This window comes from Sander lucioperca, chromosome 16 (genome assembly GCF_008315115.2).
Source record: "Sander lucioperca isolate FBNREF2018 chromosome 16, SLUC_FBN_1.2, whole genome shotgun sequence".
Lineage (NCBI taxonomy): Eukaryota > Metazoa > Chordata > Actinopteri > Perciformes > Percidae > Sander > Sander lucioperca.
The window spans coordinates 25,696,880-25,724,879 of NC_050188.1; the positions used below are offsets into that span (position 1 = coordinate 25,696,880).

General features: G+C 40.8%; 1 protein-coding gene and 2 long non-coding RNA genes across 6 annotated transcripts; all 3 read left to right on the plus strand.

Annotated features, from left to right (window-relative positions):
• Window positions 1–48: 48 nt before the first annotated feature.
• On the plus strand, window positions 49–28,000 carry LOC116047035 (major histocompatibility complex class I-related gene protein-like). Of its 4 annotated transcripts, none has more exons than XM_035993068.1 (5): window positions 49–112; window positions 21,583–21,849; window positions 22,958–23,236; window positions 24,181–24,483; window positions 27,933–28,000. In XM_035993068.1, exons 1-5 carry the CDS (start codon window positions 64–66, stop codon window positions 27,983–27,985), a joined length of 951 nt encoding a protein of 316 aa, XP_035848961.1. In that variant the 5' UTR covers window positions 49–63; the 3' UTR covers window positions 27,986–28,000. The 4 variants fall into 4 exon arrangements, with proteins under 4 accessions (XP_035848961.1, XP_035848959.1, XP_035848960.1 ...); XM_035993066.1 differs by lacking the exons at window positions 49–112; window positions 21,583–21,849 and adding exons at window positions 8,915–8,996; window positions 9,202–9,471; XM_035993067.1 differs by lacking the exon at window positions 49–112 and adding an exon at window positions 8,915–8,996.
• LOC118493412 lies at window positions 12,975–14,054 on the plus strand. Its single transcript, XR_004895363.1, has 2 exons — window positions 12,975–13,041; window positions 13,785–14,054. It is a non-coding gene; the product is annotated as an uncharacterized LOC118493412 (long non-coding RNA).
• Window positions 14,160–14,358, plus strand: LOC116047047. Its single transcript, XR_004104302.1, has 2 exons — window positions 14,160–14,238; window positions 14,278–14,358. It is a non-coding gene; the product is annotated as an uncharacterized LOC116047047 (long non-coding RNA).

Here is a 28,000-nt window from a genome sequence, read left to right on the forward strand (position 1 = left end):
AACACACAGAATACAGAACAGCTGAACCCGCTCGGTCCTCAGACACGTCTTTATCAAAACAAGATGAAGAAGTTCCTGTTGTTGCTTCTCTTCTGTCACGTCTCATCTCCAGGTAAGATCACATTTTAATTCTTTACTTTGAACTCAGCTCTGTGTTTAGTTTCTGTGTAGCTCTGGAACACAGCTGGAGTTTATCCTAGTGCAGTTTAGTGTCCCAAATTATTTTCCAAAAACTGAGCGTCCCAAATGATGAGGGTCTTATTTGAGAGTTTTTTTTTTTTTTCCAAAAACTGAGTATCCCAAAAGCTCCCATAAAGCTACCATCTGCGGGATTATGACTGAACGCCTCTAGATCAGAATCGATACCCATGCGCCTAAGTGCGTCGGTTGGTCTGGAGTAGCCCGGGTCCTCGGTTCCGGGTGATCAGACCCGTTCCTGACCGGGTCGGGGTGCGGCCAGAAAAGCGCCATAGTGTTTATAAAACGAGTTTTGAGGGGTGGGGGTTAGGCAAGTAGGCCTATCATGATTTATTTAGGCTACACTGTAAATTGTGGCAACTGTGTGTATGTGCCGGGAAAACATTTGGCCTCATTCTGTTTCGCCACAAGAACTCTGCCAGATAAGACTGAAATAGCTCAGCTGTTGTTCCGTGCTGCCGCCTGCGCTTCTTCTTTGCGCGCATCCATGTGTTCTCGATGTTTTGCGTGTTGACTGTGGGGTCATCGGGGTCTACAAAGTTGCGCTGACGGACAATGACGTCGTGGCTTATGTGACTTTCCGTGAAGAACGACTTATGTCGAACGGACCTTCAGACCCGGCTCCAGACACAAATTCACGGACGGGCATGCCATTATTTTTGGGGGGGCACAAATTAAATAAATCTCATCATGTAACATTATCTTAATTATCTTGCAAATGAGCATTGAATGAATGCATACAGGTCTACACGTTTAACAGATTTTATTTGGTATTGAAACAGCATAACAGCAGAGTGACTTAATTTTCACTGCGCAGTATGTACACTAAACATACAACTATTGCGCACAACCACCATAGGCCTATACAGCATATACAAATAGGGTTAATTGCGTTAGCCTAAATCATGTACAACATGGCATAACAGCAGAGTGACTTAATTTTAACTGTGCAGTATGTACACTGAACATACAACTATTGCGCACAACCACCATAGGCCTATACAGCATATACAAATAGGGTTAATTGCGTTAGCCTAAATCATGTACAACATGGCATAACAGCAAATTTTAACTGTGCAGTATGTACACTGAACATACAATTAGCCTAAATCATGGACAACATGGCAATACAAATAAAAACAGGGAGAATAATGAGGCCTTGGCAATCATTAAGCATCTTAATCACAAGTATTAACGTTACATTTTTATTACATTTTGGGTGTTTTTTAGGCTGTTTGTTTTACTGTCTCTCAGCCTCTAACATGGGCTACAGGGAGCCAGCATAAAATACAAGCTCACCGTTAGTAGAGCGGCAGGCGACGCTTTGCTGCAGAGTGAAATCTTCTCAAAAGGCTGTCCTTCCACTCCTCCCTGAATTTCTTTGTTAAGTCCTTTTCAAATGCCAACTTTATTAAATTGGCCTTTCTTCGATGAAGCATGCTGAGACGATGATCTGTAAGAATGTTCTTTAGTGTGGAAAAAGAGTTCTCACAGAGTGCAGTGCTTGCACCAAAAGTCAAAGCGTGTTTCAGCGCTGTCATCACGCTCGGCATTGCTTCGAGAGGTTTGTGGAAGTGTTTTAGAACTTTTTTCATTGTCCATTTACCCCCGTCAGGTGGGGACGAGACCTTCATTTGCTCACTTAGGAACCGGCGAGCCACTGTATATTCCGACTCCACAATGGCTGTATTAGAAAGGTCCAGTAAAGGTTTCACTTTGGACACATCCAAAAAAGTAGAATCCTCCGGGTCGAGAGATGTGAGCGCATCCATTAGCACACAGTTGCGCTCCCCAAAACGCTCCTTCATTTCCCCACAAACTGCATCAATACAACTGAAATACAGCCTGCGCAGCTCGGTTTCGTTGTTGGGATCTTCGTGTGTAATTCTTTCCTCAACGACATACATAGCAAAGGATGGGTTTGGTGTGCGCTGTCTCTTTGGTGCGGGCTCCTCTGTTGCATCCTTGCAGCACTGGAAGAGTGCCATGAATTCTGTCTCAGAGCGCAGATTTTCAACACATGTACATGCTGAATTTACAAGTTGCAAACCTGTAAAAAGATCCATGTCCTCTGCCTGTAGCATTGTGTTAGGGGGGGCGAGATATGACAAGATTTTGTGCGCCATCTCAGCGATGAATCTGAAACTTGGTTCAGACATGGCCTGCAGTAAACCTGTTGCTTCAACTCGCACGTCTTTGGGATAGGCTGTGGCGCTGTTGACTTCGCGCAAAAGGGTGGCAAGGTCATCAAATGATCTTAAAATAACAGAGACCGTGCCAAGATGACCAGTCCAGCGTTGATCTAAGAGTCGCTTCAGGGTCTGTCCCTTATAGAGAAGGGAGACTGTAGGTTTTCTGCAGAACTTGTAGAGCATGTTGCACATTGTGAAAAAATCCAAAAAGGCTTGCTCAGTTGTCAAAGCATGAATGACCACCAAATGAAGTTGATGATTGAAACAGTGGACATATGGTATGTCTCTGTGCAGTTTCTGTTGCAGAAGTTTCTGCACTCCTCCGTGTTTGCCCGACATCAGGGAGGCGCCGTCATACACCTGACTGATGATTTTTGGGGACTCAGTCCTGCTTTCGTTAATTCCTCAATAATTGTGTCAGTCAATGTAGCTGCATCCCCCTTGTCAGTCGTGGAAATGGTCAGAAGACGCTCAGTTGGCTCGTACAGGTCATTGACAAAACGCACAACTATGGAAATATTTTCTGTTCCTGTAGAGTCTCTAGTTCCATCCACTTTTATAGTGTAAAACGACTCGCCAACCTCTTTCACAATCTGCTCTGTGACCATAGTACTCATAATGTCTATGATGTTGTTCTGAATGTCATGGCTAGTGTATCTAGCGTTGTGTGGAATAGACTGTGCTATTCTGGCCAAGGCAGGATCTTTCCTTAAAGTGTATTCAAACAAGGACAAAAATAGGCCACAGCCATCTCCAGACATACTATCAAAACCATCATTGTCCCCTCTAAAAGGTAGCTGGTTTACTGTAAGGAATTCAATGGCATCAATGATGGCTGACAGGTAGTATCTATTACGTTGCAACTGTTCTGTATTTACCAACGTAGCAATTTCTGTACCCGTCTGAACACGTCTCTCCTTATCTCTCCACATAGCTTCACAGAGCTGGTGTTCTTTTGATGATGCATGTTTGTTGAGTCCTTTCCCAGTCTCGACTGCATGCTTCCAATCGCAAAATCCACTTAGCGTAAAGGTCGAGTCTACAGCAGAGGAGGGCGCTCTGAACTTTCTGCATGGGTAGCAAAATGCAGCGTCTGCCTGGATGGAGTATTCCAGCCAGCGTCTGCTACCATACCAGGCGCTGTTGAAAGTTCTTTTTTTGCCTGAGAACAAGCGTGCAGGAAAAGTTTTCAGGACAATTTGATTTGGTTCCTCAACGCCGAGATCCCCTGGTTCTGCCGCCTGTGATGAAGACCCTTGCTTTGGGTTACAGTGTCGGCTAGCAGCACCGTGGCTAATGCTAGCTTCGGCAGTGACAACTTCAGAACTAACGTTACTCCCTGTACTTTTGCCGTCTTTGTCACTTTCTTCCACCAACCTTGGAGCTCGTTGATTAACATTAAGGAAACGCCGTATATCCATAGCCTAAATTATCTCTTTAGTTTACATTAAGCTACCTATTCTCTCATACAAATTCCCGATAGCTTCCTGACATGCAGGCAGGCTGCATGTCAATTTCCATTTGAACCGCATCAGTTTTGACAAACCAATCAAGCTTGTCAGTTAAAAAAGGGCTCGTCCGTCCAGGGCGGGCACAGCAGACTCTGGGGGCGGGCCCGGCCCCCTAAAGCCCGCCCATAACGCCGGGACTGTGTATTTGTCTCATGTAGCCTACTGTTTGCTCGGTCGGCCGGCGGGCGGCGGCAATCTGAAATGGAATGAAGCCCATTTAGGCCTACGGCAGATAGCAGAAACACAGGAGTCAAACAAGTCCCCCCACCCACCCTGGAAGAACTACAAGTAGGCCTACACTAGCTTTGTAACAGGTTCTGGGGCGCTCTAGTGGGAGTTATAGTTTTAAAATATATTGATATATTTCTCATAAGTTGAAGTTGGCAATGTAGAATTTTGGATATACCCTGGAGAATTTTGGGATGGGGAACACACTGGTGTCATCAGATTTTAGAAATCGAATCGTTAAATAGGTGAAAATAGCTTATTACCATATTTGACAGTGCTTAAACTTTGGTGACCATATCTACATGACAGCTGAGGTCCAGAGCTTTCTAGAACAGCTGGTCCTATGTGTGGAGCACCTTCTAATGCTAAATGACAAGCCTTCAAACATGTACTGGGTTCAAGGTTCAGAGGTCAATATTTCAAAGCAGGAGTAATGTATCCTCTTCAGACTGACATATGTTACTCTCCAGGTTGAGAGTGTTTGCTATAGTCTTACAACATTTTCGTTTTTACATATCATGGAGACCACTTTGCAGGCGATACTTTATTGTCCCCAGAGGGATATTTGCCTTGAGTTCAAATGCTTCACACATAACACTTGACATATTGTTTTATCATACAGCTGACATATACTTACAATAAAAAACTAGAACTGCAAGCAGTTATGACGGGGCCAGTCGCCCCCGACGCCCTGGGGAGCGCGTGAAAGCGGAACCCGAAGCCGGGCGGCGGGAAGGCAAATGTCGGTAAATCGACGTTCGAGAGGCGTGAGCAGCGACGTCTGCGGTATGTCGCCGTTGCAAACGTAGCGGTCAACAGTTCACCTCCATGCATATACAGACTACCTTTAACAATTCTCTACAATAAACAAACTTCTTAACACCCCTGACCACAGGAGACAGCAGAGAGAAATGAGAGAGTGACTGAGAGAGTGGAGGCGAGTGTGGTGATTGAAGGAGCAGGGGAGGTTGTCAAGTTGTTGCAAATGGCGTCATAGGCGCCGATTTATGTTTTCCTCCGTGGGTGCTTCGTGGGAAATTAAGAATCAATGACACTAACATAACCAATCACACTATGACAGACGCTCCACTTAGCACCAACTGCAATGTTTAATTGCACGCTATCGGCGCCTATGAATGGTGTTGATTTTGGATTGAAAAAGTGAGAGAAAAGAGTTGCATTTGTCCACTGTGAAGGTTATAGAAACTTTGTCAGGTGGGTTAAGAAGTTTGTCTATTGTAAAAAACCAAAGGAGCACGCAAAAGTAAAAACCAAAACGTAACGGTAGGAGGCAAACATCAGTAAATATTGAGAAGTGTGAGCTGCAAGGTCTGTGGTACATTTCCATTGCAAATATCCCATTACAGGACAACTCCAGACAATTTTTCCGTTAATCTTGATCGCTATACTTTTTTGAGTACTGTCTATAGCAAAAACCACGAGCTGAATTGGTGCTAGCAACATGGAGATGCTGTAGCTAATGCCCAGAGCTCCCGTTGGCTAAAACGGCAGTTATGGGGGCATAAGCTAAAGAGTGCCTTTGTGCCTCTTAACAGACTCAAAATGCTATTAAAATGTCTGTGCAACATGAACAGGGCCCTTACATGACAAAAAGATGTGTTTAGCAACTTAGCCATTGTTGAAATTCACATTCCCTGTTAGCTGCTAGCTGCCGTCTGGGATGAGTGAGTGTTCAGCCAGGCTCCAGTAATAATCATCACGCTGCAGTCCCGTGTGTATTTGTAACATAAATATCCATTTAGTGTGCAATCCATCTGGCGTTGGTGAGTAGGAGTCTTGTCCGTGTCGATCGTTGTGGTTTCCTTAGCCGGACTAGCATGCCCGGCCGGCGTCCCTGCCTCTGCTTCCTCCCCGCCCTCCTGGCTTCACGCGGCCGACAATACAACGAGCGCCCGCTGGTCTGGTGGATGTCTTCCAGAAGACCGTTCAAGCCTTCGCCACGAAATTTTTTATTTCACCCTCAAAAATAGGTAATTGAGCACTGTAGTGGTTATGACCATATTAGTGACTATGCTACATGGAAACGGACCAATTATGTTTGGGTCCTGTACAGTAAAATAGTGTTTTAGACAGCTAGCTGTAGTATCGCTAAGTCCCGTGGGAACATTAGGAGAGACAGGGTAATCAACAAAGGCGGGAAAACACAGGAAGTAAATCTGGACAAGACAAGACAGAAAACTAGACTATCAAAATAAAACCGGAAACCGAAATATACACAGATCAGAATACATAAAACAGGATAAATTCACACAACGGAACAGAAATATACAGAATAAATATACAAGACAGCAACAGAAATATATTAACGGGCAAGCGAAATGTCCATAACCGCAACAGAACCCCCTCCTCAAGGGGCGGATTCCAGACGTCCTGGAGGGCGAAGAGGGACCGAAGGGGGAATAATCAAAAAAGTTCAAAAAACAAAAAGCATCCAGGAAACCAAAAATAACCCAAGGAGAGTGGAGAAAGTCCGGGGAAGGCAGAGAGTTAATGGGAACTGGGGAAAGGGCACTGTGCCGACAGGGCACGAGGGGCAGGAGTAGGTCACAGGGGAGGTCACAGGGGAGGTCTCAGGGGCGGTCTAAGGGGCGTCAGAGACCGGCAGGGTCACAGGGGAGGTCTCAGGGGCGTCCGAGACTGGCAGGTTCACAGGGGAGGTCTCAGGGGCGCTGGAGACTGACAAAGTCACTGGGGAGGCCTCAGGAGTGGTCTCAGGGGCACTGGAGACTCAGGGGAGCTGCTAGCCAGCCGGGGATCTGGGAGGCTGCTAGCCATCCGAGATTCTGGGAGGCTACTAGCCAGCCGGGGATCTGGGAGGCTGCTAGCCAGCCGGGGTCCAGGGAGGCTGCTAGCCAGCCGCGGATCTGGGAGGCTGCTAGCCAGCCGGGGATCTGGGAGGCTGCTAGCCAGCCGGGGTCCAGGGAGGCTGCTAGCTTGCCGCGGATCTGGGAGGCTGCTAGCCAGCCTGGGATCTGGGAGGCTGCTAACCAGCCGGGGATCAGAGGGGCTGCTAGCCAGCCAGGGTTTGGAGGGGCTGCTAGCCAGCCTGGATTCTGGGGGGCTGCTAGTCAGCCGGAACTCTGGGGGGGCACACTAGAAAGCTTGAGGACACTAGAAAGCTTGGGGACACTAGAACGCTCGGGGATACTAGAACGCTTGTGGACACTAGAAAGCCTGGGGACACTAGAAAGCTCGGGGACGCTGGGCAGTGCTGGGACACTGGGCAGCTCGGGGACACTGGAGAACCTGGGGACACTAGAAAGCTTGGGGACACTAGAAAGCTCGGGGACACTGGGCAGTGCTGGGACACTGGAGAGCCTGGGGGCAAAAATACAAAAATAACCAAGGGAGTCCTGAGGCTTCAACAGGCATCAAACTATACAAAAACCAAGACAAAAAGGAATCCAAAGAACAAAGGGATCCAAAGAAAAGGCACCAGGCTAAAACACGCTGAAAAAAAACACACAACTGACAGGACCAGGACACGAACAGACACAAACTGACAAGGTAAAGACACAAAACGATCTGACAAGAGACAAGGGAAATACAAGGACTAAATACACTGGGTAATGAGGTAACGAGGGGCAGGTGACACAGCAGGTGAAACACATTAGGAGAGACAGGGTAATCAACAAAGGAGGGAAAACACAGGAAGTAAAACTGGACAAGACAAGACAAGACAGAAAACCAGACTATCAAAATAAAACAGGAAACCGAAATATACACAGAGAACAGAATAAATAAAACAGGATAAATTCACACAACGGAACAGAAATATACAGAATAAATATACAAGACAGCAAACAGCAACAGAAATATATAAACGGGCAATCGAAATGTCCATAACCCCAACATTCTCTTTGTAAATAGTTTATTTTTTGTTTTTCACAACAGTAGGCCTACAAGTCAAAACTGATACAAATGTGTCAAACATTATTAATATGAATGGTGTGTAAAAGTCAGGCCTGTTGAAATAAAGGTCACAAAGAGAATAGATTGTGAAGGCTGTATTTTCCTCGTCCCATTCAAACATGTAGCAAGTAGAACTAATATGTCTGTGTTGAGATACACATGTAGAGCTAATTAGTGGTTACTGATTGAACTTTATCTTCAGCAAAGAGAGCTTCTAGCCTACAGTCTTTTTTATTCTGCATCGGAACAGAAAAAGCAGAATAGCAGAACAGCTTTGGGGCTTCAAACGCAGCAGCACAGTGCCATCTGGTGACTGTCCAGACTTAGAGCAGCCCTTCAGGACTGAATCCAAAGCTCTACCACACCTCTCTCTAATCTAACTAAATAGCCTTCTTTTGTTCAGAAGTGCTGTATAAAATATAGAATGTGTCTCTATGGTGCAATATATTATAATCAAATACATTTAGCCTATTTAATTAAAATACTGAATGCATTGTTCAAAAGCCTACATGCAAAATGTTTTTGCTGACACGTCATATTAATGTACCTTATTGGTGTAGTTTAGGCCCAGTGTCACTGTGTCTACTTATTAAATTGGCCTATTATTTCCTTCATTATTATCTGGTATCGGGTACAAAATTTCTCAGACTTATGATTATGTCTTTCTAGTGTTATTCTCCTCTCTTCTTATCCCAGTAATGTGGCGATGACAAAGTTTAACTGCAAAACCTATAGAGCTGTCAAACTGAATGAAAAATGTCCTGAAACACCAGTTTAACACCTGCCCAACACTTGGAGCAGAGACCCTCCCTCCTCGAAGAAAAAACACGGAATACAGAACAGCTGAACCAGCTCGGCCCTCAGACACGTCTTTATCAAAACAAGATGAAAAAGTTCCTGTTGTTGCTTCTCTTCTGTCACGTCTCATCTCCAGGTAAGATCACATTTTAATTCTTTACTTTACTTTGAACTCAGCTCTGTGTTTAGTTTCTGTGTAGCTCTGGAACACAGCTGGAGTTTAGTTTCACTTTTACTTCACCTCCAGACTATCATGCTGAATCATACTGCCATCATGTTTATGATAAAATAATGATATGCATCTATTTATACTGAATGTATAAAACTTGTTTGTCCTGCAGTAAAACACTCACTGAAGTTTTTCATCACTGCATCTTCTGGAGTCCCAAACTTCCCAGAGATTGTGGCTGCTGCAGTGGTGGATGAACTCCTGATTGGTTACTGCGACAGCAACAAAAAGATAGTAGAACCCAAACAGGACTGGGGGAAAACATTTTTCGAAAACAATCCTCAGCAGTTGGAGTTTTACACTCAAAGATGTTCTGAGATTGAGCCAAACTTCTATAAAGCCCAAATGGATCACTTCAAGCAACGCTTCAACCAAAGTGGAGGTACAGTATTTATACATGTTACATTTAACTTTTACTGCTAAACTGTAAAGTGACCTAAACTCATTCCCACCCTGAGATAATGAAATTCTAAACATCAATAGTCAAAATATCTTCACAATAACATACACAGGAAGAGGAAATACAAGACATGTCCTTCATTGACCTGTCAGATAATTGGATTGAGGTCTTATCATCTGTCTGTTCAGGTTTTATTTCAGGAATACAAATGTTTCATTTGCCATCTGAAGCTTTGTGTTGCTGCATAACGCTTAAAAAGTGAAATAACTAAGATTTTGATATTGCATGTTGGAAAATTGGAAGCCTGTCTAGGCTTTTTTTCATCCTGTACAGAATCTATTAACAAAGTAAACTTTCATTGCACAAAATCAGACAAATGCAACTGCCTTTCCGAGATGGTAATCCACGAAGTAGAAAATAATACTATAACTATAAGTTATTAGTAATTGTTGGTCAATTGAACCTGGGACTGCATCCAAGGCTGCAGATGTTAGATAGCACCAGTTCTATGATAACAGAACACAAGGAGGAGAGAGATCAGGTCCTCAGCTGGACACCAAGCAGGGATGGTTCAGTTCATGTTCCACATCTGGAACCCTAAACTATGGAGTGATCCACACTGGTGTAACTTTGGTGTGTGTGTGTGTGTGTGTATATATATATATATATATATATATATATATATAATATATGTGTAATATATGTAACAGTTGGATGTGTACAGAATGCACACTTGTTTCATTGCCATCAGCAGTCATCTGGGAATTTACAGACTAGTTACTATTTAAGCTGTGAAATAGAAATGGGGTTCCATCACCCATAGCAACCTCTCCTTCAAACACCACGCCAATCAAATCAGCAGAACTCCCTATTGTGGGAGTAATGTTATGTTTTATTTTTTTGATGTGTTGCTTTATATGATCATTTTAATTAATGTAAAGTGTCTTTATGTACTGTCAAAAGCACTATATAAATAAAATGTATTATTATTATTCCAGAGTATGGCTGGCTGTGAGTGGGACGATGAGACTGGAGAGGTCAGTGGTTTTTTGCAGTATGGTTATGATGGAGAAGACTTCCTAGCATTGGACCTGAAGACATTGACATGGATCGCTCCGAAACCACAAGCTGTCATCACCAAACAGAGATGGGATGCTGACAAATCTAGAATAAAATACCATGAGATTCATCTCACTCAGATTTATCCTGAATGGCTGAAGATGTATTTGGACTACGGCAAGAGCTCTCTGCTGAGAAAAGGTAGAATCACATTTCCTGATGTAGTTTCATGAACACAACAATGTTCATACAGTCTGCTCAGACTGAACTGTCATTTTATTATCACTCCAATCAGTCTGACATCACCTTCTTTTTGGCTGTTTTCTGTGATGGTAAGATTTGATCTAGCCCTCCTCAATCAGTAGAGACTGACAAGTTAGAGTGCTCTGACATTACTTTCTATCAATAGCCAATGATAGCCAGTGCACAGTTAGCATACGGTAAGTAAGTTTAACTGCATTGACAGGTGGTCTGTCAGTTGGTCTGTTTGTCCTTCAGCTTGTTACAGACTGACTGGATGGCTGTAAAATACTGTACATATATTCATGGTCCCCAGAGAATCAATTGTAAAAACTTTGAACCTCTGACTTTTCAGCTAACGCCATCATCAGGTCAAATCCTTCTGTTTATCCAGCTATTTGATTTATGACCAAATACCTGCAAAACTAATGACATTCTCTCAGCCTCAGCTGTACTTTAGGTTTAGCACTAATGAGGAAATATTAGAATGCTAACATGCAGAACTGAGATTATAACCTGCCAAACATCAACATGCTGGTAAAATTAGCTGAAAGCGTCGCTAACGTCTAACGGTAGGTTTCCACACACCTCTCATTGAGGTTGAATGGAGATGAAATTCGCCCTGATTGGGCGAAATGAGAGCGAATCGCAGAGACAAGCAAAAGAAAGTTGACGAAAGTTTAACTTTATTCAAATGAGGACCACTTGAGAACCAATCAGGTCCGCGTGTTTGTGTTTGGAGGCGGAAGTTACAAAAAAAGTCTGACCAAGATGGCGGTGGTTATCAGAGCTGTATCATGAAAATTTGTATGTGATTAAAATGTAATCAAACCAATGCACAAGTAGCCTAGCTACTTGTGCATTGCCAAGTAAGTACATTAAGTCCTCATATCAAGACAATTTGGTAACGTCTTTATAAGAATGGGTGCTTATGGAAATACTAACGTCACTATGTCACAGGCAAAGGAGACAAAGAACTGAGGAACAGGGAGACCAGGGACAGTCAGGTGTAGAGTCTCGGGTAAGTGTGTTGAGCTTAGTTCATATTTTTGGAGGTGTGTGGCTGTCAGGGTTATCAGATGAGCTTTACCAGTGGCTCACTAATTTACATTATGATCAGCTAATTTAACAAGTGTACAAAAGCATTATATTTCTTTTATATGGGGACACTTTTGAAAATAAGTCATTATGTTTTAAGGTATTTTTGTGGCTTGATTTTAAACAACTTCAAAATAAATACATGGTTTTAAAGAATATTTTGGTCAATTTAGTCAGCTTTTTCATTGAATCAAGAGAAACACTGAAAAGAAGGACAATGGTACAGTCTCCATGCTACACTAATGATAGTATTAAGGCTTTCCTCTGTGTACACATGTCCTCTACGAGTATAATTGACTGTATTATTTGTGTCCCCTTCAAAAATTGCTCTTCCAAAATTTTATGTTTATTGTCGCCCCCTACTGTTAGATCAGATTTACGCCCATGCAAAAGGTAAATATGGTGCAAAAAGGGAGAGCTTGTAGAATACAATGTGAGAACTTGCAGAACAAAAAATATGAACTTGTATGTTAAAATTTGCACTTGTAAAAATGTAATTTGCACTTGTAAAAATAAAATTTGCACTTGTAAAAAATATTCACACACATGTGATCTGAATTTGAAGTCATACAAAGAAAAAAAACATGAGAGCTTGTAAAAAAAATCTGAACTTGTAAGTTGAAATTTGCACTTGTAGAAAATGTTCACACACCTGTATTCTGAATGTGAAGTTACAGAAAAAATATTCACAAATGTGTAGATTGATATTTACATGAACACAATGACAGCTGCAAACTTATAATGCAACATTTACTCGTATACTTTTTTTTTTACTCTGGTTCATTTTCCATCACAACCACAACTCAGTGATTACAACCTCTCGAATCTGTCACTGCAACTTCACATATGTGCTCTCTCGCATCACAAAGTGGCGAATCTGCGCACCTCGACTTTCACAACACTCTTGACGATACATTTGGTGCAAAACTAATTTGTACCTGTGGACTTAGGCTGTGGAGCTCTGAGCTAACAGAACAGGAAAAGCGATCACGGAAGGCTTGTATCACGTAGATGCGCCGACAGTGTTGTTGTCATTACTTAGAATTCCTCATGGGGGGTGGGGACAGAAACTACGCACTATAGCTTTAATTTCCAACTGTGACAACTGAAATGATTTGTCGTCTCTTCTTGTTTCAGCCAAACTCCCTCCACAATGTGAGTAGAACTTGTTTTTATTCTATTGTATCTGGTCTGACATGCTGTTACCAGGATGTGTTACTGCAAAACAGACTTGAGTAAAGACATGGAGATTATAAATTAGTAAATTATTTTCTCACTCAGGGATTTCTCTGCTAACAGAGAGACCAAAAACAATGACTGTTTGACATGACCTGGAATTACTGTAGATGGGAGTACTAAATAACATGTAGTACTAGAAATAATTAGATATTTGTGTGACAGCAATAGCAGATTGAATTTTCTTGCATGGATTGTGGATTCGGTGGAAGATCGAAATAACGTCATTAACCTTTCCTCAAATAGAGAGAATTGGCTAAATATAAATGACCAATACAATTAAATAAAAACTGAAAGGGGAAGTTTAAGTTAAATTTAATTTCATTTATATAGCACTTTAAAAGCAAACCAGTTTGCATCAAAGTGCTTCACAAAGACAAAAACATATGTATAGAAGCATATATAAAAAGCTCTTGGGGTTGGAGGCTGCTGGTTGCAAATGTCACATTCAAGTTGTTGAGTCAGGTCATTGATTCTGACAGATGGAGCATGTCTCTTGGTTCTGGATAAAACATCAGATGCTAAACCTGTTTCAGAGGCTGGAAATACTGAACACCTTTTGGTGGATGTGCAGAGTTAATCTGAACGACCAGCCTCTGGACAGGCTGCATCATCCTCTGTTTATTAAAGGCAGCTCAGTAACAGTGGGTTTTTCCTTACAGCTCCTCACAACATCTCTACGCACTCTATGTCAACGTTCATGAACTTCTGATTTACAAACACATCCTACACACAGTGAGTTACTTCAAATGGGACGGTAAGCAGTAAATGCTGTGACGTGAACTAATCACATCTCCAGTTAAACAACATCTGAAATGATAAGCTTCTACAACAAACCTTTATATTAAATATCCTAAAAAACTTACTTTAGAAATCTTGAGTATAAATATAACATGAAATAGTCATGAAGCACAAAGCAAAAAAGAAAAATGTTTTAAATTTCTTTATTAGGAGTTGACAAAATGTTGAGTTTGTCTCTATGTGGAATTGAAAATCTTTATGGAGGATATGTTTATGTGTGTGATAATAAGAATAAGAATATCCGTTCTGTATTATAGGTTTATATACTCAAACATTCAGTTCATATACTCACTATATAACTATATAACTCTATTTGTACTCTATCTAGATATGCATATGGTTCGTGTCTTATAGATAAACTACTGTAACATGTATGGAACCATCCCAATGAAGTAGAGGTAAATAAAATGTCCTCTCTGGTGTTTGACAACTTGACACCAACATCCTGATTATTTAGCTTAATTAAAAGAAAAATGTTGTGTAAATATTCTGATTATATTTCTTTTAAAGTATGGTTTTGCTCTTTAAGAATCTCAGCCAACACTCAGCATGTCAGATGTGTTTGATATTCTCATATTTTGTATTTTATTTCAGAATCGTTATTGTCAAATAAATTTATTTTTACATTTAAAATGCATCAATTTCAGTTTTTTCTGTTGTCAGAGTAAGTAAGTGTGAAAACTTCTGACTCAGATTTATAAGATTTTAAACTTTATTAGTCAAACTAAAGTCAGAAGTCAGAAGCTGTTTTCTGGACTCCCTGTCTGATCTTTCAGTCCACTAAACCTTTGTTACAACCCAGGTCTCTGTAGGGGAAAGGAAGCAGCACAGAGGCTGTTAGAGTCTGACAGTAGACTTATTTATTACAGGGGCAAGAACTAAATGAAAGTCAACTCGTAAAAGAAGCAAGCTACATGTTGTGTTACATGATACAATGTGTTTTAGACTTTAGCAGCAGACAAGCCCAAACAAAGAGCTTTAGTGGAAGCAGGCAGGAACAGGTAACAGAGACTCAGATGAAACCGTTTCCACAGAACCAGAACATGTCTAAAATCTCTTTTGGTCAGAGTTAAGTCCTCTCCAGATGTTGTTACCTCAGCAACGCTTATCAGATCATCACTGTATCCACAAACATTTAAATATGATTTATGAATTTACACCTGACCATTTTAAGGTATCCTGTGACTTTCTGACGGGTCCTATCACTTCATATCTTAATGTTCGGTAAAACAAGTTTTGTTAATGCATATTTATGATGCAAAATAGTTTCAAATATTGATGTGACAGGAACTTTATTAGAGTTCTGGATCCTCTTTTAATCTTAGCTGTAAAGAGACAGTAAGAAATACAAAGGAACCTGGATTTAGTGTTCATTTTATTCAATATTTGCTTTCATATTGTATGCAGTATGATTGGTCTAAAATCTTAACTTTTCAGTCAAAATGATAATCAATTCATTAGTGTGGTTCCAGCTGTTTCCTGTAACTAGTTTGGGACTCCAGAAGAAGCAGTGAAGAAAGCCTGATGGAGTGGTTCACTGTCAGACACACAGGTTTTAGTAGATCATTCTGTTGGATAACTGGTTGTCAATTCCTTAAGCAGTAAAAGAGTTTATCAAAGCCCTATTCCTATTTTAAGGATTATTCAATTCAAATGTGTCTTCAACAATGAACATGATGCGGCCAGTTTGCAATAACTCTCACTCACAGGGCACACCTCATGAAGGTATTCCTGAAAAAGAACTTACTTCCTCATTTCACACCTCACCTCACAACACAAGATATGTATGTGTATGTATACATATATAAATAAGTGAAGAATTAAGTTGTTTGTATATAACTAAAGGATAAAGTAGAAAGGTGGAAAGATGGAGAGGAGCTTCATGAGGACGTGGACCTCGGAGAGATCCTCCCCAACCACGATGGATCCTTCCAGATGAGTGTTGACCTGGACCTTTCATCAGTCCCAGCTGAAGACTGGAGGAGGTACGACTGTGTGTTTAAGCTCTCTGGTGTGGAGGACGACATCATCACCAAACTGGACAAAGCAGAGATCAGGACCAACAGAGGTGAGAACAAGATCAGAAGTGATCAAATCTTTTTGTTACCTCTGAGAAGGCGCCGACGTTTACCCACCATTGAGGTCACTGAGGTCTGGACCTTGGAACCAAAGGCCTCTGATAAAAGTTGTTAAATATTCACAGTGTGTTTTTGTTTGTTTACCTAGCAGACTTTTTCATAAATGGTGTAGCAGATTTCTATGAAATTTGGTGGACAGACCATAAACTAAGAAAGAACTTAATGAAAACATTGGTGTGTATAGTGCCACACCGCTATATTTTAAAGACACAGAAGTGACTCCTGAAACATCAGTCAAAAGGACAAGGTAACAACTGAAATTAGTGACTGAATTAAACCACAACTTTGTGTATTTTTGTATTTTCTTTCTTGAAACATTCTGAGTGACTGAAACACTTTGCCTCTCTTTGTCTTTTCCTCCGTCCTCCTCAGAACAATGATTACATTTCTCTGATTTAACACCACCCTTCACATCCTTGTCTCTGCCATGTGCCAATGTGTCGATATCTCTCATTAGTTACCATATTTATATCAGATATTTGTGATACAGCATATTGTATCACTATTGATTTCAAAGTATAAAACTCTTTGTAGTGCAGTACGGGATGAATACGGTTTGCCAGAGTCAGATCACAGACTGTGAAATGTGACACAAGAAACATGACACGAGATACTCGATCGGGAAGATCTTATTATGCAATAATTTATTTTTATGTAAGAAACCCCACCAAATGATGTTGAATACTTTGTTATTTATATATGTGTATTATTTATATTCACAGTGATAATGTTTTTTCGCTTTCTTTTGAGCGACAAGAAAGTCAAATCTTTGAAATTGTAAATACTGTTTTTATTCTGCTTAATAAACACAGATACTAAGTTAAAATCAGCCATTTGGGCTTGTTTGACTGTATTTTCTCACTGCAGGCCACTTATTGAGTGGATGACCCTTTTAGGGGCCAAGTAAAAAGGTTTACTAACTGCTATGGTATGGATTACAATGTAAAAAGTAAACGTTTTTAACCTATTATTATTAGTAGTATATTAGCTTTATTATATTTATTATATATTGTTTATGTTTCTCTTCATTTTATTTTATTAACTTTAAATATTTATTTATGTATCTTTTCCTTTTCCCAAATTGTTGAAATTGTAGATTTTTTATCTTTTAAATAGTCCACTTGGGTTACTGTCCTTGTCAAAGATTAGCCTATATATATTTAAGCAATGTTTAAAGTCGATTACATTTTGTAAAAACACAAAATATATAGGCCTATAGCCCATTACACACAACCAGGTGTGTGTCTCAATAACTTCCCCCTAGAGGGCAGCATCAACCTAAAAACTGAACCAAACTTTGCTGTAGAGAAGCAAGATGTCAGTGTTTTCACACCAGCATTCTCAGAGCATTGCATCTTTGTGTGTGTGTGTGTGTGCATGTGTGTGCATGTTGTGTGCGTGTGTGCGTGTGTGTGTGTGTGTGTGTATGTGTGTGTGTGTATGTGTTTGTGTGTGTGTGTATTGTCAGTAATTGGGTAATATGCGGCACCTGTTGGCTCAGTGCTGGTTGGAGCCGCATGCTGAGTGGAGTTACCTGCGGCCAGCTTACTGTGACCGCGGATGTTGTTTCTTCATTGTGAGTAGACTACCTTTGGTGTAAGATAATTTGGTGTAAGAAAGAGACTTTCTGCAACAAAAGGAACGTTGTAGTTAGAATGTATGTTTTGAGATTGTAAATGTTAAATGTAATAGTTTTATTTTTACATGCATACATTTCTTTCTAAATTTCTAAATATTTATAGTCTTTTATAATTTATTTTATACTGATACAATGTGTTTCCTGTGTTTTTAATTTGTAATTTTTTTAATTTTTTTTTAACAATACTTCACGGCTGTAGAATAACTTGATGAAAACAGGTTTCTGTAAACACTGAAAATCACCTCTGATGATGTATTATTGGATGTATATATTATTATCCAGCCACTGTAGTTTTGCCTGAGTGGATACAAGTTAGATAAGCAGCAGAGAATGGCTCTTTGCTTGTGTGAGCGATGGATTTAAAGGCAGCTGAAAGATACCTTCAGACAGGGTTAGAGAATGATGTCACCTGTCAGAGGGCTCACTACAACACAGTCAACGGCAGGACCTAATGAAGGCCTCGTAGATATTCTCATCTAACTTTTAGCACGTTTTCCTGTGTATCGATAAGCATGAATTAATGTCAAGATCTCCTGGAACCATCACGTTATCGTGGTGGAGAGGTTGGTGTTGTCTGGAGCTTGGTGCTCCTGGTAGGGTCTCCCATGGCAAAGTGGTCTCAGGTGAGGGGCCAGACAAAGACTGGTTCAAAAACCCTATAATTCAACGAGGAAGAGGTAGTTACCCTGCCCGGAGGAAGCCTGGGGCCCCCGTCTGGAGCCAGGCCCAGATGGAGGGCTGGTCAGCGAGCGCCTGGTGGCCGGGTTTGTCACGGAGCCCGATCAAGATCTAATGTAATGCTTTATTTTGGTGCTGATGTTTTGCTTTTCAATAAAGTCCCCAATTTTGAGTTTACCTTGAGTCATCTGTCACTATAGTTGCAGTAACTTTTAAATTGAACATTCAGTATTCTCACAGAGGAGTTGAATGAGAAGATCAATATCAGTTTCAACTCTGAGCAGAGTTAGCTCCCAGACAAGGTTAGCTTAGCTTAGCATGAACACTGGAAATAGGATGAAAACATCTCGCCAATAGCTCTGTAAAAGATGCCTTCTAACAACTTCAAACATGGACGAGGTAATAAAATGAAACGTGGCTTCAAGAGAAACTATCCTAGTTTTTTATTTTTTGCCCTGTAATGCCATATATTCTTGTTGGGCTATGATGCTAATACAGGAGAAAGAACAAATCTGAGGCTCAGCAGTTGGTGAGTGGCAAGGAACAAACCAAATGTGTTGTGCGTCCAACATTCTTCAAGTTGTTTCTTCTTTGGCTTCTATGCAGATGAAACGGTCCACTTCTGTTCTAACCTCCTGAGGAGACTAGCGTACCATGTGTTTATATGCTAACTGTTGTGCTATATTACTATTGGATTCCACGCTGTCTTTGTTCATGTGCATTGATATTTAACTTGACATTGTGCATTGTAGTACGAGTTATGCTATTGTCCACCATTATAGGGTGGCTAAACATGTCAAATGACATTTGTAGGTAATTGAGTGTTGCTAATTAAGTGTTGTGTCATTGGCTCTCACCTGCCTTGCCCAATTAAAGCCACCAGATGTCATTGTCTACCCTTGTGTTAATGTGCCCCATAGTACTGTGGTAGTTAGTGTGTATATTGTGTTGAAAGAGCTTTGACTTTAGTCTGGCATTGACAGATCTATCTCCACAGCGCTGTAGAGTAACAGTCTGGCTACACCACACATACATTCCTGGATAGGAGAAGAAATTGCTCTGGGTTGTTTGCATTTCTTTAAACCAATCACAATTGTCTTGGGCGGCACTAAGTTCTGAACGCAGCGACGGTGGTTCGGAAGTAACTTGCTTTGGTGAACCACTTGCACCCCAGAAAAGAAAACACAGCATACCTCATTAAATGAAGTTAACTGTTCACACAATACAGTAACGTGAGCTATTTAAATTAGCTGGATACATGGTTAAACCTCATTTGGTCCTACCAGTGTATCGCCGTGTGTATTTCGACAACAATCTCCTATTATTCCCAAAACGTCCCAGTTAGAGTAAATGTCGTAAACATATTCTCTGTAAAACTTTAAAGTCATTACCCGAAAGAACTAAGCAGGTCTGCCTTGTTGCCTGATCCAAATTTTCTTCCAAACTTGCCATGTTCAGCGTGTAGCTTGGTAGCTCGAAGATTGTTGTTTTCCGTAGCGACCAGAGTTTGAGAACAGCAACACACAGAGAGCAGAAGGTGAGTTACAAAGCCTGATGTCAGGCTTTATCCTGGAAATGTACTTCCGTTGATTCAGTCTACTTTGACGTAAACAATGTGCTCTTTTAACAGCTGTCTGGAGGAAATGTTTCCAACACATCTGGCCATGCAACATCATCTAATTAGTTGGATTTCAAACATTTTAGCCTACAGCATCTGATCTGTTTAATTTAATTTGGAATCCGGGCTGGGGTGAAAGTACTGTAGTGCACAAGTCCATTTTATCATGTTTGACATAAATAGATCCGAGATATGATGTGGACGGTATTTCAGTTTGAAATGAGAGTCCAAAGTCATCACTACTAACACTGGATGGTGTTGCCTTTTAATAAAATAAAATCTGTAATACTTGCTCAGAATTAATGCCTTACATGTAGATGTTACTGTGCAACATGTTAAAGTAAAATAATGAATAAATGAATCATCCAAAAACCCTACATATAAAACAGGATATTGTTGCTGACGCGTTATATTAATGTACCTTATTGGTGTAGTTTAGGCCCAGTGTCACTGTGGGCTCATGCATTTCAGTTTGGTTGATATTTATGTAACACTTTATGTGATGTGATTGGAGAATTTTATTCATTAAATCAGCCTATTTGTATTACATTACTTGGTATCAGGTAGGGGTGTAACAATACATTGATCTGGATCGATATATTGATTCAATCCTCAACAGTCCAAAATTATTGATACAAAGTGAAAATATCAATTCATATCGTCATCTTTAAGATGCTCCTTTATTTTGAAATTCCCACTTTATATTCTTTTTATTACAAATAGTAGTTTTCAATTTAAATGTCTGGAAGAGCTTCGTAATGAACTTGTCAGATCATATTTTAGTTTCTTTCTGTGAGTTGATATAAATCAAAGTGATTGTGTTGAATAGGTTGATGGTATCGTCTGGTATTGGTCCAGGCCCCTGAATTGAATCAGATCGACATCGTATCGTGGCAGATTTTGTGATACTAGTAAATATTCTATCTTCCAAAGAATCAATATATATTGTATCATAATAAAATGTGATTTATGCCCCTAGAATTAATCAGTCTTTCTAGTGTACAATGCCATGTTTCTCAATTATTCTCCTCTCTTCTTATCCCACTAATGTGCCGATCACAACGTTTAACTGCAAAACTTTCAGAACTGTCAAACTGATGAAAAATGTTCTTAAACACCAGTAATGACGTCAAAGTCACGTGGTATTCTTCATTTGGCACAATGTGTTGGAGCAGATTTTCACAGGAGTGAAACAAGTTTCCCAACTTCTGTATCATCCACCCATCTCTCATCAGACGAGACCCCCCCCTCGAGAAAAAACCGAATACAACAGCTGAACCAGCTCGGTCCTCAGACACGTCTTTATCAAAACAAGATGAAAAAGTTCCTGTTGTTGCTTCTCCTCTGTCACGTCTCATCTCCAGGTAAGATCACATTTTAATTCTTTACTTTACTTTGAACTCAGCTCTGTGTTTAGTTTCTGTGTAGCTCTGGAACATAGCTGGAGTTTAGTTTCACTTTAACTTCAACTCCAGACTATCATGTTTTAGATTAACTGAATCATATTAATTAGGCCATCATATTTATGATAAAATAATGATATGCGTCTATTTATACTGAATCTATAAACCTTGTTTGTCCTGCAGTGAAACACTCGCTCAAGTTTTTAATAACTGCATCTTCTGGAGTCCCAAACTTTCCAGAGTTTGTGGCTGCTGCAGTGGTGGATGAACTTCTGATCGGTTACTGCGACAACAACAAAAATATAGTAGAACCCAAACAGGACTGGGTGAAAACAATTTTAGAAAACAATCCTCAGCATTTGGAGTTTTACACTCAAGGATGTTTGATTGAGCAAAACGTCTTCAAAGCCAAATTGGATAACTTCCAGCAACGCTTCAACCAAAGTGGAGGTACAGTATTTATACATGTTACATTTAACTTTTACTGCTAAACTGTAAAGTGACCTAAACTCATTCCCACCCTGAGATAATCAAATTCTAAACATCAATAGTCAAAATATCTTCACAATAACATACACAGGAAGAGGAAATACAAGACATGTCCTTCATTAACCTGTCAGATAATTGGATTGAGGGTCTTATCATCTGTCTGTTCAGGTTTTATTTCAGGAATACAAATGTTTGTAAAAAAAATCAGACTAATGAAATGCAGCTGCCTTTCTGAGATGGTAATCCAAGAAGTAGAAAATAATGCAATAACTATAAGTTGTTGGTCAATTGGACCTGGGACTGCATCCAAGGCTGCAGATGTTAGATAGCACCAGTTCTATGATAACAGAACACAAGGAGGAGAGAGATCAGGTCCTCAGCTGGACACCAAGCAGGGATGGTTCAGTTCATGTTCCACATCTGGAACCCTAAACTATGGAGTGACCCACACTGGTGTAACTATGTATATACAATACTGTGCAAAAGTTTTAGGCAGGTATGAAAAAGTGCTGTAAACTAAGAATGCTTTCAAAAATGGAAGTGGCAATAGTTTATTTTCATTAATTAACAAAATGCAGTGAATAAACAAGAGAAATCTAAATCAAATCAATATTTGGTGTGACCACCCTTTGCCTTCAAGACAGCATCAATTCTTCTAGGTACACTTGCACACAGTTTTTGAAGGAACTCGGCTGGTAGGTTGTTCCAAACATCTTGGAGAACTAACCACAGAAGAACTGACTACAATCCTACAAAATCCTAGTACCTATAAGAATTGATGCTGGTTTGAAGGCAAAGGGTAGTAACACCAAATATTGATGTGATTTAGATTTTTCTTTTGTTCGCTCACTTTGCATTTTGTAAATTAATAAAAACTTGTTTTATGTTTTATGGTTATGTTATGTTTTATTTTTTTGTGTTGCTTTATATGATCATTTTAATGAATGTAAAGTGTCTTAAGTAATGTCAAAAGCGCTCTATTAATAAAATGTATTATTATTATTATTATTATTATTATTATTATTATGATGATGATCTATTAGTAATAATTACAGTCTCTGTCTCTCAGGTGTCCACATTCTCCAGAGTATGACTGGCTGTGAGTGGGATGATGAGACTGGAGAGGTCAATGGTTTTAATCAGTATGGTTATGATGGAGAAGACTTCATAGCATTGGACCTGAAGACAGAGACATGGATCACTCCGAAACCACAAGTTTTCATCATCAAACGAAGTTGGGATGCTGACAAATCTAATTTAAAATACAATGAGATTCTCCTCACTCAGATGTATCCTGAATGGCTGAAGATGTATTTGGACTACGGCAAGAGCTCTCTGCTGAGAAAAGGTAGAATCACATTTCCTGATGTAGTTTCACGTTCATACAGTCAGCTCAGACTGAACTGTCATTGTATTATCAGTCTGACATCACCTTCTTTTTGGCCGTTTTCTGTGGTGGTAAGATTTGATCTAGCCCTCCTCAATCAGTAGAGACTGACAAGTTAGAGTGCTCTGACATTACCTTCCATCAAATCTGAGATTGTGATAGCCAGTGCACAGTTGGAATAAGGTAAGTAAGTTTAACTGCATTGACAGGTGGTCTGTCAGTTGGTCTGTTTGTCCTTCAGCTTGTTACAGACTGACTGGATGGCTGTAAAATACTGTACATATATTCAACAACAAAGTCTGCTCAGACTGAACTGCCTTGTATTATCACTCCATCAGTCTGTCATCACCTTCCATCAAATCTGAGACTGTGATAGCTAGTGCATAGTTAGTGAGTGTCAGTGTTTCAAAGTAGAAATACCCTTAACACTTGTTGCTTTGCTGTAGACAGAATGTAGAAAAAATGTCAGATCCTTCTTTTGTGACTGTAGTGAGTTTCTTTAGTGGTGCTGGTGTCTGTCAATACAGGCCTACAAACAATATAGAGGTTGTGTAACTGATGAGTTATGTAGTACTGTCATATGTTTTTATAGCTCACAATATTGTTTAAAGGTAAAACTATTGATGTAATAGTCAATTTTATGTTAATTTAAAAAAATATTACAATGTTTTATGATAATAAACAGGTGTGGTTTACTTTATATGCTTAGTACTACTTATCTTATGCTATGAACTTATCTGGGTCACATTACACTTAAAAGTACCCTATGGAGGTTTTGAAACTATAGAGCAATATTTTTTGAGTTGATTACTGTGTATTCTCTCTCTCTCTTTCTCTCTCTCTCTCTCTCTCTCTCTCTCTCTCTCTCTCTCTCTCTCTCTCTCTCTCTCTCTCTCTCTCTGCAGATCTTCCCTCAGTGTCTCTCCTCCAGAAGTCTCCCTCCTCTCCAGTCAGCTGCCACGCTACAGGTTTCTACCCTGACAGAGCCATGATGTTCTGGAGGAAAGATGGAGAGGAGCTTCATGAGGACGTGGACCTCGGAGAGATCCTCCCCAACCACGATGGATCCTTCCAGATGAGTGTTGACCTGGACCTTTCATCAGTCCCAGCTGAAGACTGGAGGAGGTACGACTGTGTGTTTCATCTCTCTGGTGTGGAGGACCACATCGTCACCAAACTGGACAAAGCAGAGATCAGGACCAACAGAGGTGAGACTGGAATAGGAAGTGACTGAAAGATGTGTTTAGTTTACTTCAGTTGTCCTGAAGTTCATGATTTATTGATTTGTCACCTTTCTGATGCTGTGTGTAAGACTACTGTTTGATATCTGTGGCCATACTACCACATACACACAGAAAAGCCTGAACTGCCAGTTAGCGGGCTAGCTCGCTCAGCCTTTATTTCAGAGACACATTCAGACCAAGGGGGTAAGCTTCGCTTCAGAGCTCGAACCTCCTATGGCGCTATTTTGATGCTAACAAGCACTCTCCCCCCGTTAGCATTCCATTGACTGCCATTCATTTTGACGTCACTTTGACAGCGAATAACTTTACATCTGAAGCGTTTAAAGACTTTATTTGTCCATTGTTCATTTCTTTTTTTTTTTAAAGATTATTTTTTGGGGCTTTTCCCTTTATTTTTGAAAGTGGATAGACATGAAAGGGGGAGAGAGATGGGGGATGACACGCAGCAAAGGGCAGCAGGTCGGATTCGAACCCTGGGGCAGGACTCAGCCAACATGGGTCGAACGCTCTTACTAGGTGAGCTAGAGGCCACCCCCATTGTTCATTTCTAAAGAAACACGACAATGTATAAAAGGCTCCATTACCTTGTACCTCACGTTATGGCTCCGTAGCAGACGTTTTTGTAAAAATAGGCTAATGATTGTGTCATAACCACACAACTTACTGTCGCATAGTAGAGGAAAAGTAGGAAAACCGTATAGTACAGGAGAAGCTCACAGGCAGTTTCGACTTACATTAGCTGTTAAAGTGTAATTACTAATGTTAACTAGCATTTTAGTTAGCAATAATTAGCCTGTGTCCATGTTATCTCCTTACATATACCTACGCTCTCCGTCTCTGCTAGATTGGGAATGATTGAGATTTCTCTTGGCACAGCTACCAGAAGACAACAACTTTCAGACACGTTGCTCACGTCACATTTACATTGTTTCTCTCAGTTGGAGGCTGCGCAGTAACGCTCAGCCATCACCGGAAAAGATAGATAAATGTAAAATGTACAACTGTTTCGATATATAGATAAACTTAATGTGCAAGTTGGGGAGTAAAAATGTACAACTGTTTCACTAGTAATGATTGTGCAAAGTTGGTCAAGGTGCATTCAGTGTAGTTGCGATGTATACGAGTCTTATCTAACACTCAGTGATGAAGTGTTAAAAAGTTTTATTGCCTGTGGTAGGAATGATTTCTTGTAGCGGTCCGTGCGACATTGAAGCTGTGGGAGCCTCTTAGAGAAGGTGCTCCTCTGTTGGACCAGTGTGGGGGGGTGGAGAGGGTGGTCGGGGTTATCCATGATAGATAACAGTTTGTTCAGTGACCTCCTCTCCACCACAGCTTCAAATGTCTCCTGTTTGCAGCCAATAACAGAGCCAGCCTTCCTGATCAGTTTGTTCAGTCTTTTGTGTCGCTGGCTCCAATGCTGCTGCCCCAGCAGATGGCGGAGGAGAACAGAGCGCTGGCCACAACACACTGGTAGAACATCTCCAGCATCTTTCTGCAGACGTCAAAAATGCTTCTAATATCCTTCACTGGTCTCCGTCCAGAGCAACGGGATCTGTTGGTCCATTCTTATATAATGTCTATGATTCAGACGCGTAACTATCAGTAAGCTGGGTAAAACGTGAATTATACTAGACGCATCCAAGGTGGAGTGCGCCATCGTGATGTCAAAATGACGTGATCCTGCCGGCGCGTCCGATATATGGCGCGCAAGCAGAGGTCACGCACGGGTCACGCACGGGTCTTTTTTTTTCAGCAGCGCGCAACAAAGCGGAAACGGGAGGCCTGAACGAGTTCACCGACAACCGGATGCCAGGACTCTCAGAGTGACTGCAAGTCTCTCTTGTAAACTTACTGGCTTAAGATGAGTTCTTTTATGGTGAATGAAAGGCTTGATCCGACGAAGTAGGTCATCGAATCAAATCGAAGCATTGACTGCAATGCTGCTGCCAGTTCTGCCGTTTACCTTTTTATTCTTCTTCTAGTCCGTAGAAAGAGCAACGTCTGTAGCCTTTGCTCATTAGCGCCACCTCTGTTCAGGAGAAGACTGCAACTAGTGTCACGAGCACCAGCGTGGGTATAAATAGTCACGGCGATCCCATGACGTCACATTTGTACGCGCCAGCTGGCCTGCGTCCAGTATATAACAGCCTTAAGCGGTGCTTAAGGGCCCGGACCAATCAGGGGCCCGCAACACTGGAAGATATTGATTGACAGCCAGGGCCCCCTATCGCATTTTCATTACTCGACAATCCCAGCAGTCCCACGTGCAGCCACTGACCAAGCGGGAGTGAGAACGCGTCAAATTAATTTTTTGTTTCTGTTATGAAGACGAGACGTGTATGACTCGAACATCTCACATTGACCAGCAAAACGTACAGCGAAAGACCGTGCAAAACATTTCAGACCGTCCTGCCAACCTGTATGCATTTTAACATCACTGTACGCTGTAACGTTTTTTCACTATAAAGTCACTGAAGCCGCTGCTGTACTGCTGCTTCATTTCCCCCGCGAATGAAGTGCGCATGCACACACACACAATCACACACGGTGGATGCAGGAAAAAACGCAGATGAGACGCACAGGATGACCTAAATTGAGGACAGCTACGCTCGTTATTGTAAGTGTAATGATAAGTTAAAGTCCAATAAGTACTTTATCAAACCGTATGAATGTGTGTCCCAGGCCAGGATAGGAAATTAAATAACAATGTAAAGATCAACAAGCCACTGACAGTGACATATATGTTCATATTTGATTCATTCAATAAATTATTTTTTGTTTTAAATCCACCAGCCATTTTCATATTATACCAACATTTTCAGCATCCTCAGCTTTTTTGGTAAGGTTCCCTTGGAAATCTCAGCCCAGAGTAATTCATTAATAGTAATAATTATTATTCTCCCCAAAACAAGTTTCCTTTTTATTTTTAAAGAACTATACAAAAAAAATTGCAACTTTTTTTGCAACTTTCACTGTCTTCTGCAACTTCATTGCAACAAACATACAAAAGACATTGCAACTTTTATCGCAATTTTTTACAAAAGCTCCCGTGAAATCGAGCATTTTGGGCAACAACAATCTCAAAAAAAGGCCGCGAAATCCTGGACTGCCCTTGTGTGTTTTTTCATGTGTTATGGCATATATGTGCATTCACCAGTGTTTTTTTGTTGTGGTTGTGGTGCGTAGGCTACTCCTGAATTTCTCAGTCATCTCATCTCTTATATGCTGTGTCTCTATCCTGTCCTATTCATGGTAGCCTACTCGTGGACATTGCGCCGTCATCACGTGCTGTAGTATGGGGGCCCGCCTTGAAAATCCTGCATAGGGGCCCGGTGTTGGCTCATTACGCCACTGGACACATTTGTACAGTTGACTGCTGTCTTAAGACTGATGCAGACTACACCATTTCACAGAGCAGTTAACAGCTAACCAACAGCTTCCTCCATTTTTTACTCTGTTCCTGTGAGAGTCAGCACTATCA

Excerpts from the sequence above, each read along its gene's own strand:
- LOC116047035 (XM_035993066.1), top strand. The coding sequence starts at position 8,948 with ATGAAAAAGTTCCTGTTGTTGCTTCTCTTCTGTCACGTCTCATCTCCA. Across the intron at positions 9,472-22,957 it reads ACGCTTCAACCAAAGTGGAG|GTGTCCACATTCTCCAGAGT; the intron begins GTACAGTATTTA and ends TCTGTCTCTCAG. Across the intron at positions 23,237-24,180 it reads GAGCTCTCTGCTGAGAAAAG|ATCTTCCCTCAGTGTCTCTC; the intron begins GTAGAATCACAT and ends CTCTCTCTGCAG.